This window comes from Rutidosis leptorrhynchoides, chromosome 6, assembly GCF_046630445.1.
Source record: "Rutidosis leptorrhynchoides isolate AG116_Rl617_1_P2 chromosome 6, CSIRO_AGI_Rlap_v1, whole genome shotgun sequence".
NCBI lineage: Eukaryota > Viridiplantae > Streptophyta > Magnoliopsida > Asterales > Asteraceae > Rutidosis > Rutidosis leptorrhynchoides.
The window spans coordinates 196,813,230-196,832,836 of NC_092338.1; the positions used below are offsets into that span (position 1 = coordinate 196,813,230).

At 39.7% G+C, this 19,607-nt stretch overlaps 2 protein-coding genes across 2 annotated transcripts; both read right to left on the minus strand.

Annotated features, from left to right (window-relative positions):
* Positions 1–9,602: 9,602 nt before the first annotated feature.
* On the minus strand, positions 9,603–10,284 carry LOC139854342 (uncharacterized). The gene is made up of 2 exons (XM_071843649.1): positions 10,098–10,284; positions 9,603–9,982 (listed from the first exon to the last, which is right to left on the minus strand). Exons 1-2 carry the CDS (start codon positions 10,282–10,284, stop codon positions 9,603–9,605), a joined length of 567 nt encoding a protein of 188 aa, XP_071699750.1.
* Positions 10,285–10,836: 552 nt separating this feature from the next.
* On the minus strand, positions 10,837–11,364 carry LOC139854343 (uncharacterized). The gene has a single exon (XM_071843650.1). The coding sequence runs from the start codon at positions 11,362–11,364 to the stop codon at positions 10,837–10,839; it is 528 nt and encodes a 175-aa protein (XP_071699751.1).
* Positions 11,365–19,607: the final 8,243 nt, after the last annotated feature.

Below are 19,607 nucleotides of genomic sequence, written 5' to 3' on the forward strand. Positions count from 1 at the left end.
TTGAGGCCATTATGCAAAGGTGTCATGCGACCTTTCTAGAGAACGTTAGGAAGATGTTCTTAGATTCGATTGATGAGCAAGTAGTCAATCTAGTCAATGAACAAGTTAAAATTGTTCTTCAAGAGGATAATGTTGGAAGGCGAGACTTCCACTATAAAAATTTCAAAGATGCTCAACCTCCTACCTTTGAAGGTGAACGAGACCCACTCCTGAGTGCTCATTGGATCTCCGACATGGAGGGGCTTTTCGTACTAGTGAGTGCCCTCTCGATAAAAGGACAAGGTATGGTAGTAGCATGATGAGGGGTGATGCCAAGTTGTGGTGGGATGCGAAAATCCTACTTTATGGCGAAGAACAAAGTATGAGTTTGACGTGGGACGAGTTTAAGGATGAATTTTTCAAGGAGTACCGAACTTCGGCCGATCTTTCGAGGCTTAAGGACGAGTTGCGTACTTTGAGGCAAGGGACAATGGATTTGAACACTCTCAAGTCCACTTTCTTATCAAAGACCCAATTTTGCCCGGAGTATGTCGGGAATGACCATATGTTGAAAGAAGATTTCTACCGAACCTTGAATGATAACTATCAAGAAAGGATTAGTAGGAATTCGGCGAAAACTTTTGATTAGTTGCTTGATATCGCTAAAAGTTTTGAGTCGCTTGCTCCGGCGAGGGGACGAAATTACTTAATGACCCATGATGAGGCCAAGCAATCCAACGAAGTTGTCTCAGGTACTTTCATGGTTAACTCTAATCCGGCAAGGATACTATTTGATAGCGGTGCTAATTTATCGATTGTGTCTCTGCATTTTGTGTCTAAGCTTGATAAACCTTTAGCTAAGTTAAGTCATCCGGTAGAAGTTGAAATAGCGGATGGTACGACGGTGCTAGGGGTTGATGTTTGTAACGATTGCGATATTGTGTTCGGTTCCGAAACATTTAAAAATTGATCTTATCCCGATGACCTTGGGTGAATTCGATATTGTCGTTGGTATGGATTGGCTCGATTGTCATAGAGCTGATATTGCATGCCATGAAAAATATATTCGTGTAAAGACCCCAAGTGGGGGAGAGTTAATTATTCACGGCGAGAGACGGAGAAGACTTGTGCCATTATGCACTTATGCACAGGCACGACATTTTCTTGTTAGTGGTAGCATGGCTTTTCTTACCCATGTGGTTGATACTCGTGAAGATCCATCATCCATTCGTGAAATTTCGGTGGTTAGTGAATTCGAAAACGTTTTTCTAGACGAATTACCGGGTGTTCCGGCGGAAAGACAAGTTGAATTTCGCATTGAGTTGGTTCCGGGGGCTACTCCCATTGCTAAAACTCCTTATTGTTTAGCACCAACAGAAATACAAGAGTTGTTAAATCAAACCCAAGAATTACTTGAAAAGGGTTTTATTCGACCGAGTGCTTCTCTATGGGGTGCTCCGATTTTATTCGTGAAGAAGAAGGATGGTAGTATGCGGATGTGCATTGATTATCGTGAGTTGAACAAGGTGACAATCAAGAATCATTATCCATTGCCTCGGATTGACGATTTATTTGATCAACTCCAAGGCGCGACTTACTTTTCTAAAATTGACTTACGGTCCGGCTATCACCAAATGCGGGTCCGCGAGGAAGATATTGATAAAACGGCCTTTCGAACGTGTTATGGGCACTTTGAATTTGTAATTATTCCTTTTGGTCTTACGAATGCACCGGCGGCATTCATGGATCTTATGAACCGAGTGTGCCAACCTATGTTGGACAAGTCGGTGATTGTGTTCATTGACGACATAATTGTCTATTCGAAGAGTATGAAGGAACATGAACATCATTTGCGTGGTGCATTGAAGACATTGCGGAAGCAGAAGTTGTATGCAATATTCTCCAAATGTGAATTTTGGCTAAGGGAAGTTCAATTCCTTGGCCATATTGTGAACAAAGATGGTATTCAAGTAGATCCGGGGGAAGATTGAGACGGTAAAAAGTTGGGGACGACCGACTACGCCTACAGAAATCCGAAGTTTTCTCGGATTGGTCGGTTATTATCGTCGGTTTATCCAAGACTTTTCTTAGATTGCTTCTCCATTGACGAAGTTGACGAGAAAGAATGCGAGATTTAATTGGGAAAACGAGCAAGAAATTGCTCTCCAATTGTTAAAAGAGAAGTTGTGTCAAGCTCCGGTGTTAGTGTTGCCAGAAGGCGTAGAAGACATGATGGTTTATTGTGATGCTTCATTAAACGGGATCGGGTGTGTTCTAATGCAAAGAGGTAAAGTCATCGCTTATCCCTCTCGATAATTAAAGGAACACGAAACGAGATACCCGACTCACGATCTTGAATTGGCGGCGGTGGTTCATGCGTTGAAAATTTGGTGCCATTACTTGTACGGTGTCAAGTGTGCGATTTATTCTTATCACAAGAGCTTAAAACATCTTTTTGACCAACGAGATTTGAATTATCTTCAACGTAGGTGGATGGACGTGGTAAAAGATTACGATTGTGAAATACTTTATCATCCGGGTAAGGCGAACGTGGTCGCGGATGCGTTAAGTCGGAAGAGTCAACATCCGGCGATACGAGTAGGATGGTTAAGCATGATTATTACTAACGATTTTCTTGTAAAGCTCGGTGAGATACAAATTGAAGCTTTTGTTAACAACAAACATGAGGAATGGATCGTGGGCCAAACAAAGTTTATTACCTTAGGTCTGCATGGTTTGTTGTCCTTTCAAGGACGAGTGTGGGTGCCTAGAATGGGAGATTTCCGACGAGTGCTACTTGATGAAGCACATAAGTCAAAGTATTCCATTCATCCGGGCACGACGAAAATGTATCTTGATTTAAAGAAGGAGTATTGGTGGCCAGGCATGAAACGTGATGTTGTAAAGTATGTTGAACAATGCGTTACGTGTTTGCAAGTTAAAGCCGAACACCAAAAGCCGTATGGTATGTTACAACCGTTAGAAATTCTGAAATGGAAATGGGAGCACATTACCATGGATTTCATCACAAAGTTACCAAAGACGGCGAGAACCCAATTTGACTCGATTTGGGTAATAATTGATCGATTGACGAAAAGTGCTTTGTTTCTTCCCATTCGGGAAGCGATAACGTCGGAGACCTTGGCTAAGTTGTTTATCAAGGAGGTGATATCGAGACACGGGGTTCCTATATCTATTATTTCGGATTGAGATACTCATTTCACATCTCAGTTTTGGGAAAAGTTTCATGAAAATATGGGTACACAATTGAAATTGAGCACGGCGTACCATCCTCAAATGGACGGTCAAACCGAACGTACGAATCAAACATTGGAGGATATGTTACGGGCGTGTATTATTGATTTCGGGGGTAGTTGGGATGAGCACTTACCATTGGTGGAACTCTCATACAATAATAGTTATCATACTAGTATCGAGATGCCACCTTACGAAATGATTTATGGGCGTAGGTGTCGAACCCCGATTTGTTGGGGTGAAGTGGGTCAAAGAGAAATAGGGAGTACCGATTTGGTTTTAGAGATGAATAGCAAGATTGATATGATTCGGGATCATTTGAAAATGGCTCAAGATAGACAAAAGATGTATGCCGACAAACGAAGGTGACCGATTGAGTTTCAAGAAGGTGACATGGTGATGCTTAAAGTTTCGCCATGGAAAGGAGTTATTTGGTTTCGAAAACGGGGAAAGTTAGCTTCTCAGTTTATTGGGCCATTTAAGATTTTAGCTTGCGTTGGTGAAGTTGCGTATCGGTTGAAATTACTCGAAGAGCTTGCGGGGATCCATAATACATTTCATGTTTCCCATCTCCGTAAGTTTCTTGCGGATGATTTCTTCATGGGTGCCATTAGACGAGATTGAGCTAAACAATAAGTTAGAGTATGTTGAGGAGCCGATTGCTATACTCGATGAGAAGGTCAAAAGGTTGAGAAATAAAGAGGTGAGAACTTTTAAAGTTCAATGACGTCGTAGTATAGGTTTCGAGTTTACTTGGGAGCCCGAAGAGTTTGTGTTGGTTTATCTGCCCTCTTGTCCCGCGGCTTAGATCGCGAGGACGAGCTCCGATTCAAGCGGGGGAGAGTTGTAAGACCCGAATAATTATTGTACAGTGGTGTAAATAGGGTACTTGAAGTGTGGGAAATATTGTGATGTTAAACAGAGGTCAGAGCCTGTCCAGACCATGGTGTGCTCAGCGCACACTTAAGGGTGCGCGTGGCGCACTGCTACTGTAGCCGGATTTTGTTTCTTTTAATTGATATTTTTGGAAGGGCTTTTTAGTAAATTCACTTAGGGCCGAGTTAAGGGCCACAAGATCAGTGGATGGAGTGTCATAACTCCACTTTCAACCATCTTCATCTTCCTACTTCAAGTTTAGAGTGAGAAACCCTTTGAGAGAGAGAAAGCTCAAATCAAGGAGGAAGAAGTTGATTTTGGGCTAAACCGAGTGTGTTAATGTTGTTCATCTAATCACTAGCTACGTTGTGATTGTGGTGTTAAGCTCTAACTTTGAATTCCTTATTTTAATTTGTTTAAGGGTTAGGGTTTGAGTTAGTGATGAACATAAAACCCATATTTGGTGATTTTAGGTGTTCTTGGGTAAGATTGGGTCATGAGGACCCAAGGATGACTAGCCTAGGGTTTTGGAAATGTTAAATGGACTTATGAGTCATAATTGGTTATTTAATTACTAACACACCTAGTTATTAAGCAAATGGGTGTGTGACTTTAAAATGGTTAAATGGGTAATAATTGACCTAGTTGGGAAAGATGGGTATGAAATACCCTAATTGTGTATTAGTTAGTGTTGTTGGACCTTAGTCACTAGCTTTTAGTGATATGTGATGGTCTTGATCTTAAATGGACGGTTTTGGTGAAAATGGGGCATTTAATGCATTTAAGTCATTAAATGCACATGAGTGAATGGTTGGTGTTTAGTCCAACTAGTTTGTGTGTTGATTGAGTACTTATTGTATTAGGTACTTTGTCTTAAAGCTTGCGGAAGTATAAAACATTCACAGAAGGCGTTAAGGTGAGTGGAATGATTATATATGTATGTGTATAATTATTGCATTTACTAAGCGTTTTGCTTACCCTCTCATTGTTTACCTTTTTATAGGGTCCGACGTGGACAAGGGTAAGGGCGTTTGTTTGGATTAGTGATCCCGCTTCATTATATTAGGAGAAGCTTTTGGACATATAGCTTTTGGAGTTTGACCGAGATTTGGGTAGTTTAACCCTAAACACCATGCTCAAAGTGTAGTTTGGAATTTAAACTAGTTTGGTCTAAACTTATATTTTGTACGAAACTCGTATTACGGCATATGTGGGCCCGGTTTCGTAAAACTTATTTTATTATTGAATCTTGTGAGTTTTAACAATTATAACATGTTGTGAAAAGCGTTTCCTCTAAATGTGTCGGGAAGTGGGTGATATTTATTTGAAAATTGGCAAAACCGGACAGAAGCTGAATTGGCTTGTGCGCGCCGCGCACATAGCGGGGGTGCGCGCCGCGCACTCCTCTGTAATTTTTTTTTTTATTGCACGTATTCGGTTGGTTAACGGGTTGGGTTGGTACACAAACATACAAAAATACGAACCTGAGTTATATTTACCACTTGCTCGTTAAAAGAAAGACAAGTATGTGAACTATAGATGGGAAACCCAGCTAAATATAAATAATAAAAACACTACTCTCTTTTGGTAACTGATTCTGACGTTTTGTGACCTAACGACACCGCACAAATAAAATCGTCTGTTTTAGTCATATATATATATATATATATATATATATATATATATATATATATATATATATATATATATATATATATATATATATATATATATATATATATATATATATATTACTGAAAAGCAACATTTAGTAACAAGAATATAAACAAAGGATGCACTAAGCAACGAAACAAAGAGATCTGCTAAGATAGCAGCTACGTTCATGAGATGATATAGTTATTCAAAATGACACTATACAATCTTTACAACAAACAACATGCAAAACAAACACGAAAATTAAAACAACAAATATCTGTTTGTACAATAACCGGCGATTATATATTGATATGGTGATATCCAGGTCACTAGGGTGAGGAATGAGGTGATTATGTTTTTTGCTTTGTTCGCTGGCGATTCCCCGAAGGTAACAATCAAGTGATTGTTTTACGCCACCGAAGTAAGTAATGTAACATGTGATGTTATTATGAGTGTGAATTTTGAATGTGGAGTGTATCCTGCATTCTATTCTATTTATATGTGGATTGGAGCGGCTTCCTATACCAGCTCGCTAGTTCCCAATGCTTTTGGAATACTAGTTGACCTTTCCTTATTCGTATGCCTGCAGAGGAAAGCAACCTTGTCCCTTTTCTTTGCTGTACGAGAATGCAGCCGAGCTAGGAGTAGTTCAGCTAGCTTGACTTTGTAATTGACCGAGGTTTTATGGGCTCCAAGATCACTATTCTTGTTCTGGTTTCTGAACCTCGTTAATTGTAGTCGACGTTTCCTTCGTATTATATATTGTGGCAAATTCCTCCAAAGTAAACTGTGAAGCTTTTGTGTATGAACCGGAGGTGGGGTACACTATCAAGCCCCCAGTTTAATTTGACGAAGCATTACTATCGATATATAAGCTTCGTGAAGTTAAACTTAGTTGTAATCATTTCTGTCGTTTGATTTGACGTTTAACTGCGCCAGTTAAAGCTCTTGTCCACCAATATTACCGTTATACCCTTAATGATGGAATCTTTTGTTCTTTACTGCGAGGGGTACGATTGTCCAAGAAATTACGGTTACCAAGGGTTTTTTGAAGTTTTATTTGATGGCTACCCCTTCATCTATCTTAAGGGTATAAACCTTGCTTTCTCTCCCTCTATTTTCATCCATCTTTTTTTTTATCAAAAACTTTGTCTTTCTGGAAATCTTTCATCTTCACACACTAAGGTACTTACGGATTTCTCTCAATTATTTTCTTTATTCTCCTTTTTTGTTATTTTTACCATGTCGAAACGTGGTATTGAGGCTTCTTTTAGCTATGTTAAACCCTCTTTGCTATCATATCTACTTAAAATGCTTGGTTTGAAACCTCGTGATATGCTTATTCCTGCTAGTGACAAGCATATCTTATAACCTCCTAAGGGTTATGTTGGTGTGTACACCCAATTGTTTACGGAATGTAATGTTAGGGTTCCTATCTCTTCTTTTTTCCTTAGTGTCTTAGATTACTTTAAGGTGAATATCTCCGTCTTTCATCATTTGGCCTTGAAGAAGGTTATGACTTTTGAGGTTATTTGTAGGGCTTATGGTGGAGAGCCTTTTGTTGATTTGTTTCGTCGCGTCTTTCACACTGGTGATTTGTTTCGTCGCTTCTTTCACACCGGTGATTTGTTTCATCGCTTCTTTTAAGGTTATGTGTAGGGCTTATTGTTTTGCCTCTCAATTTCCTGATGTTCGAAACTGGAAGTGCTCCTTCATTTTTTTGAAAAAATCTTTCTTGTTTCCAAAAGACTATCTTTCTGTTTCTGATTCTACAAGGGCATTTGTCCCTAAAGAGTATAAAGATCCCGTTCCTTTCATTTCTGATGATGATTTTTTTTTTATGAGAATTTGTAAACATCCCATCATTATTTCTATGTATCCAGATGCTATACTTTTTAAGTTAGGAATGGCTCCTGAATGGGAGGAGGGTACTGCTAATCCTGTGTTCTTGTGTGCGGAACAAGGTATGTTTCATTATATTAGGTTTGTTGCTATAGGTGTTTGTTTCTCTGACTTCTTACATCTATTTTCTATGTTTTTTAAAGAAATGTCTTTGAGGAACGATGTCAAGGCTCAAGGGTTGAAGGAGTACACTGTTGCTGTTCAGGGTAGGTCAAATGTTGTGAAGGATCTTGGTTCTCCTTCGTGTTATGGTTTCTTGGAGATATCGAGCAAACCAAAAATTGATCATGGTAAAGTGAGTTCATCCAAGCCAAAAACTAAGGAGAGGGCGAAGCAAGTTGAAGATCCTATCGATGTTGATACTTAAGATGATCATCCTATTGCATCGCTTGCTGCTAGCGTTGGGGCAAGGGTGGCACAACGATACAAGGCTAAAGGTGTGTTGAAGAGAAAGGCATATCCTGACCTTTCCTCTGTGAAGAAGCAAAAGTTTGTCCATCTTTGTGACGAAGCAAGTGATGACATTATGGGTGATGCTGCAAACTCTCTTTTTGGTATGTGCTTTTTGTTTTTTACATCTTATTTGATTCCTTTTTTCCATAATTTTGTTTGTCTTTGCAGACTTGCCCGTGTTTTCTGAAGTTCCTACTCCGGCTGATTGTTATGATATTGTTGATAGTCTAGTTCCTGAAAATTGGGGAAACTTTTTTGCTGATGACATGAAGAAATTTCATGATACCTATTCGATTATCAACTTTCAGGTTGTTTCTATGGGACACATGGCTTCCTCTATTTTAAAGAAGCGTAATGCAGATTTTGAGTATTTGAAGGGGCACCATGCTGTAATGAGTGAGCGAGTTAAGAAGCTTGAGGCGCAGGTGTTGATGGCTTCTAGTTATGAAAAAGAGTTGAAGGCTGCTCGTGATGAAATATCTAGTTTGCAGAAGCAGGTGAAGCTAAGTGATGATCAGAAGTTGGCAATTGCTGATGATTTGAAAGATTACAAGAAGCATTGTGCGGAGTTGAAATCCGACTATTCACAGGTTACTTCTCAGGTTATACCTCATGCTTGTCATTAAATGTTAAAGAGTGCAGACTTTGGTCAGCTTTTTGGTGATGTGGTGTTGGCCTCCAAGGTTCAGGCCAGATGCAAGGTGATAGGAGATTTGGCATCCAAGGGAGTTGTGCAGCTTGGTGATTTAGCTGACTACACAGATCAGGGGCAGGCAATGGTGGATGTTGCGTTTGATGAGCTTGAACAGGCCGAGTTTGACTATGTCAAGAGTGTTTCTACCAAGGAGGATGCTAAACCTCGTGATCTTTTGGATACACTTGCTGTAGTTATTCCTGAAGTCCAAAATGATGAAGAAACTCATTTGGAAGTTCCCGAAGTTATGGGGGAATCTGGGAAGGTTGATGCTCCAGCTACTTAGTTATGATGTGTAATTGTTTGAAACAATTGTTATCTTTTGTAGTTTGGCTTGTATGCCTGGGCTTGGTTGCCCTTTTGCAAACAATGGTTATGTATGTTGTGACATTTATAACTCTAGTTCCTTTAAGTTTAGCATGCTTTTCTTTTTTATATTTTTAACATGGATTTCATCCTACTGAGGTAGGAAATAAACTCTCTACCCAGTGGGATTGTCAATGATCACTTTAAAGGAAACTTTGTTTCCTTACTTCGAGCATTGCGAAGAAAGTTTTTGCTTTGTTGCTCGGTATTATGTGGGTTTTGACATGGTTATTTATACCTTTAAGGTATGTTCCAGCTGTCATATCCTCATGAAATTCCTTATTTGGAATTTAATTTTGTTAAGACGTTGGTATATCAGAAGAGTTGTAGGAAGTTCATTAGGTTCTTTGTAGGAAGTTTGTAGACTTCAACTACCAATATAATAACTTTCAACTACATATTAAAAAAAGATATAGAGCTTCTAATGGTAGAACTTTCGGAGGTTTTCTCCGTTCCATGACCTTGGTATGGGCTTTCCGGTAGTTGTCTCTAGCTTGTAGGAACCCTTGCCTAACACTTGTGAAATTACGTAAGGTCCTTCCCAATTAGGTCCCAAATTTCCTTCGTATTCTACCTTGCTTGTGCTGTTGAGCCTTAGGACGTAATCTCCTACCCTGAAAGTCGAGGGCTTCACTCGCATGTTGTAATAGCTTTCGATCATTCGCTTGTACGAAGCTTCGCGGATCAAGGCTGCCTTTCTTCTTTCTTCAAGTAGATCTAAGTTGAATCGGAGATTTTCTTCATTTTCTTCATGGATTGCCGTACTGTTTGTTAACACTTGTAATTCAGCTGGAAGAATAGCTTTTGTTTTGTATGCGAGGCTATAAGGTGTCTCTCCATTTTCTTCGCTTTAGTGTTGTTATGTCTGCCCAAAATACCTGGGGAAGTTCATCAATCCATCCCTTTCTGCACTTACCCAGGCACTTCTCGATTCCCTTGATTATATCTCGGTTAGTTACTTCTACCTGTCCATTGCCCTGAGGATGATATACTGAGGTGAAGTTTTGTTGGATTTTCAATCGTTCAGAGAAATTTGGGAAATACCCTTCGGCAAATTGTTTCCCATTGTCTGAGATTATTTCTTTGGGACTCCGAACGTGCATACAATATGCTCCCAAACGAACTTTTCCACTTGTTTTCCTGTGATTGCTATCAAGGGCTTTGCTTCAGCCTACTTGATAAAGTAGTCGGTTGCTACTATTAGGAACCTTGGACTACCCGGGGTGTCATTGATGGGTCCGACTATGTCTATCCCCCACTTCATGAACGGTCAGGCTGAGGTTACTGAGACTAACTCTTGCTTCGGCATCCTGGGGACGTTTGAGTGGATTTGGCAAGATTCACAAGTTTGTAATACCATTGCTACAGTTTCTTTCTTCGGCCCAACACATCGAAGCCATGGCGTTAGGAAGGATTTTCGATACAGGGCCCCATTCATCATTTTGTAAGAGGGTGCTTTTATTCTTATCTTTCTGGCTTCGTTTTTGTCCTCTGGAAATATTCCCTTTCAAGATACACCTGTAGTGGAGTCATCCAAGTTACCTCATCTTCTTGTATATGGTCATTGACTTCCTCTTCAAGTATTGATTTCTTCTCTAGTACCTCCACCAAGACCTCTTTCGCAAGATGATCAAATGTTAATGAGGCGAGTGTGCTTAATGCATCTGCCTTCTTGTTTTCGCTTCGCAGATATGTTCAATGTTGAAGCTTTTGAAACTTTCAATTAGTTCCTTCGCTTTTGTGAGGTAGAGTTGGATGGTGGGTTGCCGAGCTTCGAAGGTGCCCATGATTTGGTTAACCACTAATTGGGAGTCAACAAAAGCACGAAGGTGAAGAATCATTAATTCCTTCGCCATTCTTAGTCCTGCGAGTAGTGCTTCGTATTCAGCTTCATTATTGGTTGTTGCGAACTCAAAACGAAGTGCATAAGTAAATTCTTTTCCTTCAGGATTTACCAACATTAGACCGGCACCTGATCTATCGGAGCTTGACGCACCATCAGTGTACAACTTCCATTCTTCATTTTCAACCTTCGAAGTGATAACTTGAGTGGAGTTTTTTGCATCTTCTTCGTCGATGGTATATGTTTTGGCGATGAAATCTGCCAAAACTTGCCCTTTGATTGCGTGTCTTACCCTGAATTCGATGTCATGTTCACCCAGCTCGATGGCCCATTTGGCCATTCCACCCAACTTTTCAGGCTTCGAGAGTACTTGTCTAATAGGTTTGTTGGTGAGTACCACTATTTGATGTGCTTAGAAGTATCTCCGGAGTTTCCTAGCTGTGTGGACAAGTGCTAATGTGAGCTTCTCAAGCTCAGGATAGTTCATCTCTGCTCCCTGAAGTACTCGACTAACAAAGTATATCGGTACTTGTGCTCTTTCTCGTTCTGAGACTAAGACTGTACTGATGCACTCTTTCGAAGCGACAAGGTATATGAAGAGTGTTTCTCCCTCTATGGGTGAAGTTAAGTTTGGGAGATTGACAATATATTCCTTCATTTCTAAAAATGCCTTTTCCGCTTCTTCACTCAAGATTATTTTCTTTTTTCCCAAGCATCCTTTCAAGACCTTGAAGAAAGGTAGCTGTTTTTCTGCTCCTCGTGATATAAACCTGCTAAGCTATGCTAGCTTTCCATTTAAACTCAGCATGTCTTTCATGGTTACTGGTGTTTGGAGTTGCTTGACCCTGTCAACTTTTTCAGCGTTCATTTAAATTCCCTTCTTGGTGATGTAATACCCAAGGAATTTTCCTTCTTCGACTCCGAAAGAACATTTCCATGGATTCAATTTCATGTTGACTGCCCAGAGCTTGTTGAAGGTTTCCTGAATATCCTCTATTAGTTTTTCTTCGTTCCGACTTTTAGTTACCATGTCATCCACGTAGGTCTTTAACTTTCTCCCCAGTTAATTGTGAAAGACTTTGTCAACGAGCCTTTGGTAGGTTGCTCCTGCGTTTTTTAGTCCGAAGGGTATATTTTGATAGCAGTAGATACCTTTGCTGGTGAAGAAGGATGTTTTTTCTTCGACTTCCATGGCCATTTTAATTTGGCGATACCATTTGTAGGCATCCAAGAAGCTTTTGTATTGATATCAGTTGAGGGATTCGAATTTCCAGTCGTTTTCAGGTAGGGGGTAGTAATCTTTGGAGGCACGCCTTATTAATGTTGGTGAAGTCAACACACATTCTCCATCCCCCATCAGACTTTTTCACCATCACTGGATTAGCAAGCCACGAAGGATATTTATCTTCGCGAATTATTCCTGCTTTTAACAACCCTTCCACCTCCTTACAAGCAGCTTCGTATCTTTCGGGTGCCAGATTTCACTTCTTTTGGTGTACGGGTTCAAGATGCTTGTGCTCGTTTAATCGGTGTTCTGTAACAAAAAGTGACCCTTGAATATTGATGGGATGAGGAATCCCTGTCATGTCACTTTTTTCCCAGGTGAATATATCCATATTAGCTTGTAGTAACTTTCGAAGCTTTTGCTTGGTGGATGCCGGTAGGTTACACCCTATGCTGATCTCTTGGTCCGAAAACATTGGGTTGACCAATATTTTTTCCACTTGAAGGTTTTCTTCGGATGCCTCCAAGATGCATTCGGTTGGTTCTTCCTTCGTTTCTTTTATAGCCATGATTACCTTATTTCTGTCATACGTCAAAGCTAGGGTTCTGATACCTTCGTGAGTATGATATTTGACCATTTGATGCACCGTTGAAACAATTATACCCATTTTTCTCATAGCTACTCTCCCAAGCAAAATGTTGTGCGAGGAGTTTGCTCGGACCACTACAAAATCGATGGTTTCAGTTCTTCTTAACGGTAGCTCTCCTATTGTGAAATCGAGGTCAATTTCTCCGATGGGCCAGCACCTTTCTCCGAAAACCCTATTAGCGGTACTCTTGGGGAACCTAGTCGTGCTCTGACATCGGGACTTAGTCGATCGAAGCAATGTTCGTACATTACATCGCAAGCACTTCTACTATCGAGGTATATCCTTTGGACCTCTCTGTTGAAGATTTTTCCATTGATAGTGATCTGTAGATCCGAGGGACATATGGTATCGAGGGCTGGAAACGATACCTCATCCCATTTTCTGACACCTCGAACCCTTTCTCCTTTCTTGTAGGACAGGTGTGAATCTATCGCCAAGATAGCATTTTCTGCTTCTTTCTTTTTATCTTCTGTTCTTTGGTCCTGTACCCTTTCTTTCTTCGGCTCACAGATCCGTTTTATGAGATGAGACAATTTTCCAAATTTCATCGCCTCTTCGATCGTTGTTTTAAGGTTGGAGCAGTCATCCGTTTTGTGTCCAAAGTCATTGTGGAAGTCACAAAATTTGGTCATGTCTCTTTTCCTTCCTCGGTTGGATATTTTTCCTGGAGCTTTGAATTTTTTGGCCGCCTTCTCTGTTGCTAGGATTTCCTTCGGGGTTTTTATTAATGCCCTTAGGGTCCTAGCTCCGGTATCTTCGATAAGGGTTAAATTTTCCCTTATCCTCTTTCCTACCATGCTTGTCATCCCTCTTTTCTGATTTTTCTCTTCGCCTGGTTACTGCGGTGTCATCTTGGAAGAAGGTACCTGCTGTTTCTTTTGCATCTAACCATACATATGCTTTATCTAGTAAAGCTTCGTAAGTATTTGGTAGGTCTCGGCTAAGATGCTCGATGAGTGATTTGACCTTGAATCCGTACAATAATCCGGATATTCTTTGGGATTCTGGTAGGTTGGGGATTTGCTGGGTTTCGTTGGTATACCTATCGAGGAAAGCTCTAGAACTTTCGTTATCCCTTTATTTTATTCCATGGGCTGCCACATGATTCTTTTTATGTCGATTCTGTTGGCTAAACTTAGATCTAAATTGGCGTTTCAGGTCATCGAAGCTAGCCACTGAGTCTTTTGGTAGGGAGTCAAACCAAACTCTCGCATCTCCTTTTAACATGTAGGAGAATGTGTGGCACACCACAAGTATATTCCAATTGGCCATTTGTGCCGCACCTTCGAATAATTAAGGAAATCGTCTGGGTCTTCCTTTCCTTCGTTATACACTAAGAGCACAGGTGTTTTCATTCCATCTGGGAATGGGCAGCACCGGATGTAGGGTACGAAGGGGGTTTTTCGGTTCACCCAAAAGTTACTGTTAGTCGTGGTTGGAGGCATTCCCTGATTGTCTTGGGCATAACACATTCCTCCCTGGTTGCGAGGGTATATCCAAGTAGTTGACAATTGTTGTGGTGTTAGGTTTCAATTTTGGAAGTAAGCATGGTTGGTCCCTTATTGTAACGGGACATTTGACAAGCTACCTAAGGGGACTGTTTCCGCATATGGCATGTTGGGAGCAACATGAGGATTTTGCCCCATACGTACTGGTTTGGCTGCGTGGCAACACCTAGCTCGGGTGAGGTGGAGGCACGTGTCTATTTGGTGCTTGGGATATTAAGGGCACAGTTGGGGCTGCCATATTGTAAGTATAGAGAGGCGATATGTGTATAGTTAGGGTTACCTGAGGCACACTTGCGATTTCTCTCGTTTCGATGGTAGATTGTGTTGATGAGTTTGCTGGTAAGCTCCTAGGCGGGAGTTTTGGCTCGGTGATTCCATTTCCAGCTCTTCATCATACTCTTAGCTCTCGTATGTCAGCTCTTGTCTACTATGCAAGATACCAATATCTCTTAGGCTTCTTATCACTGACCTGATGTGGTCGTAGTTGCTTAACACGAAGGTTTTGTCGATCAACGGAGGTGGCCTCGCAGAAGGCTAGCCATGGCAGTTTGTTGAGATAAATGTTGTGGGAGTGATGGTTGACCTAGTGAGGGTCCCCATGGTTGAAAACTCTAACTGTGGTGAGTATAAAGTTTATGCACTTCTTGGTGGTATGAAACCCGGAGGTATGTGACTGGATTCCACCATGGCGTCGGTTCTTTCTCAACAAGATGTATGAAATGTGTGTCCCACGGATGGCGCCAATTGTTTGTACAATAACCGGCAATTATATATTGATATGGTGATATCTAGGTCACTAGGGTGAGGAATGAGGTGATTATGATTTTTGCTTTGTTCGCTGGCAATTCACCGAAGGTAACAATTAAGTGATTGTTTTACGCCACCGAAGTAAGTCATGTAACATGTGAAGTTATTATGAGTGTGAATACTGAATGTGGAGTGTATCCTGCATTCTATTCTATTTATATGCAGATTGGAGCGGCTTTCTATACCAGCTTGCTAGTTCTCAATGCTTTTGGAATACTAGTTGACCTTTCCTTATTCGTATGCCTGCAGAGGAAAGCAACCTTGTCCCTTTCGTTTGCTGTACGAGCATGCAGTCGAGCTAGGAATAGTTCAGCTAGCTTGACTTTGTAATTGACCGAGGTTTTATGGGCTCCAAGATCACTATTCTTGCTTTGGTTTCTGAACCTCGTTAATTGTAGTCGACGTTTCCTTCGTACTATATATTGTGGCAAAATCCTCCAAAGTAAACTACGAAGCTGTTGTGTACGAACCGGAGGTGGGGTACACTATCAATATCTTTGGATCGTTGAGCCAACAATGCCAATCAATCGTTTTTGCTTTACACATTTTCGCGACCCAATCAAGCTTTTGACTTGAATATCGTTTAGCACAATCGGCGGGTTGCAACACTTATTATTGAAAATTTTAGGATTACGGTTTTTTCAAATGAAATACTCATAATTTCACTCGACCGCTTGCCCAATTTTCCGACCAACATCCATCATTTGCACGTTAGTATTACCCAAGAAAATCTCGCCAATGCTTAAATTTGAGACACCTCATAACCCCCACCAATTGAAAACCTTATTCCAAATATATATATATATATATATATATATATATATATATATATATATATATATATATATATATATATATATATATATATATTACATTTACTTGAATTAAACATGCACTTTTATCAAATCAGGAATAGTGGCGGAACTGGGATACTTTTTCAACGGGGGAAAAAAAATTTAAACAGTAGCAATTTTTTGGGCAAAATATGGAGATTTAGGAGCAAAAAATAGAGGTTTTTAGGCAAATTATGGAGGTTTTTGGACAAAATTTGACGATTTTTGGCAAAATTTGATGGTCTTAGGGCAAAACAAAATCACTGGGGCAAAGTCGAAAAATCCAAAATTTTAACACTGAAAATTGCAAAATCCACTAGCGGCGGGCGCCCCATCCTGCCCCAAGCGCCCATGGTTAGGATTGTCCTAAACTAAACAGAGGGCTTGGCGGTAAGATCATTCATTACAGTGATGTGGAAGTAATTAAGTGTTTTTGAAAGGTTTTGGGTGTTTTAGTTGTGAGGTGACAGTGTCAATAGAATGTAGTGATTTTGAGTGGACATTTATTAGATGGTTGTTTGTACAATAACCAGCGATTAGTATTGATATGGCGATATACAAGTAACTGAGATTGGGTATTGAATGATTATGATTTTAGCTTTGTTCGCTGGTGATTCCCCGAAGGTAATAATCAGGTGATTGTTTTACGCCACCGAAGCAAATGATGTAACGTGATTGTGTTATTATGTACGTGTTTGTTGAATATGGAATGTATCCTGCATTCTATTCTATTTATAAGGGGGATGGAGCGGCTTCCTATACCAACTCGCTAGTTCCCAATGGTTTTGGAATACTAGTTGACTTTTCCCTATTAGTAAACCTGTAGAGGAAAGTGAGCTTGTCCCTTTCCTTTGTTGTACAGGCGTGCACCGAGCTAGGAATAGTTTCGGTAGCTCGACTTTGTAATTGACAGAGGTTTTATGGGCTCTAAGATCATTATTGTTGCTCTGATTTCAAGACCTCGTTCATTGTAGCCAAAGTTTCCTTCATACTATATATTGTGGCCAAATACTCCGAAGCAAACTGTGAAGCTGGTAAACGGGACAGAGGTGGGGTACACTATCAAGCCCCCAGTTTAATTTTACAAAGCATTAATATCGATATATGAGCTTCGTTAAGTTAAACTTAGTAATAATTACTTTTCTGCTGTGATTTGACAATTAACTGCACCGTTTAAGACCCTTGTCCCCGAAATTACTATTTTTCCCTTAATGAGAGAATCTTTTGCGCCTTGTTGCCAGGGGTACGATCATCCAATGGGTTACGGTTACCAAGAATGCTTTGCAGTTTGATTTAATGGCTACCCCTTCCTCTTTCTTAAGGGTTTAACGCTACATTTTCTCCCTCTTATTTCTGTTCATCTTCTTTTCAAAACTTCACCTTCCGGAATTCTTTCCTCTTCGCATACCAAGGTACTTACGTTTTTTTCTTACGTTTTTCTTTTTTGTTTATTTTTTACCATGTCTAAATGTGGTATTGAGGCCTCCTTTACCGATGTTAAGTCCTCTTTGCTGTCATATCTAATTGAAATGCTTGGTTTGAAATCTCGTGATATGATTATTCTGGCTAGCGACAAGCATATCGTGAAACCTCCTAAGGGTTACATTGGCGTATATACCCAATTGTTTATGGAGTGTAACATTAGGGTTCCTATCTCTGCTTTCTTTCTTAGCGTTTTAGATCATTTTAAGGTGAATATTTCTGTTTTTCATCCCTTGGCCGTAAAAAAGGTTATGCCTTTTGAGGTAATGTGTAGGGCTTATGGTGGTGAGCCTTCTGTTGATCTGTTTCATCACTTTTTTCGCACTGGTGATACCGTGACTGGATAACTGTTCAAAAGCGAAAAAGTAGGAGAGGTGTACCTCCTCCTGTTTATTGCTTTGCTCCCCAATTTCGTGACGTTCGAAAGTGAAAGTGTTCTTTTGTCTTTTTGAAAAAGTCTTTCTTGCTTCCGAAAGATTATCCCTATGTTTCTGATCCCGAAAGGGCATTTGTTCCTAAGGAATACAAGGATCCCATCCCTTTCATATCTGAAGATGATTCTTTGTTTAGGAGGATTTTTAAACACCCCATCATTCCTTCTACTTAACCAGATGCAATAATTTTGAAGTTAGGGATGGCACCCGGATGGGAAGAGGGCACTGCCAATCCTGTGTTCTTGTATGGGAAGCAGGGTGAAATGTCCCGTTCTTATTGATTAACAACGTTCCATATTAATTGATTTCGTTGCGAGGTTTTGACCTCTATATGAGACGTTTTTCAAAGACTGCATTCATTTTTAAAACAAACCATAACCTTTATTTCATAGATAAAGGTTTTAAAAAGCTTTACGTAGATTATCAAATAATGATAATCTAAAATATCCTGTTTACACACGACCATTACATAATGGTTTACAATACAAATATGTTACAACAAAATAAGTTTCTTGAATGCAGTTTTTACACAATATCATACAAGCATGGACTCCAAATCTTGTCCTTATTTAAGTATGCGACAGCGAAAGCTCTTAATAATCACCTGAGAATAAACATGCTTAAAACGTCAACAAAAATGTTGGTGAGTTATAGGTTTAACCTATATATATCAAATCATAATAATAGACCACAAGATTTCATATTTCAATACACATCCCATACATAGAGATAAAAATCATTCATATGGTGAACACCTGGTAACCGACATTAACAAGATGCATATATAAGAATATCCCCATCATTCCGGGACACCCTTCGGATATGATATAAATTTCGAAGTACTAAAGCATCCGGTACTTTGGATGGGGTTTGTTAGGCCCAATAGATCTATCTTTAGGATTCGCGTCAATTAGGGTGTCTGTTCCCTAATTCTTAGATTACCAGACTTAATAAAAAGGGGCATATTCGATTTCGATAATTCAACCATAGAATGTAGTTTCACGTACTTGTGTCTATTTTGTAAATCATTTATAAAATCTGCATGTATTCTCATCCCAAAAATATTAGATTTTAAAAGTGGGACTATAACTCACTTTCACAGATTTTTACTTCGTCGGGAAGTAAGACTTGGCCACTGGTTGATTCACGAACCTATAACAATATATACATATATATCAAAGTATGTTCAAAATATATTTACAACACTTTTAATATATTTTGATGTTTTAAGTTTATTAAGTCAGCTGTCCTCGTTAGTAACCTACAACTAGTTGTCCACAGTTAGATGTACAGAAATAAATCAATAAATATTATCTTGAATCAATCCACGACCCAGTGTATACGTATCTCAGTATTGATCACAACTCAAACTATATATATTTTGGAATCAACCTCAACCCTGTATAGCTAACTCCAACATTCACATATAGAGTGTCTATGGTTGTTCCGAAATATATATAGATGTGTCGACATGATAGGTCGAAACATGGTATACGTGTCTATGGTATCTCAAGATTACATAATATACAATACAAGTTGATTAAGTTATGATTGGAATAGATTTGTTACCAATTTTCACGTAGCTAAAATGAGAAAAATTATCCAATCTTGTTTTACCCATAACTTCTTCATTTTAAATCCGTTT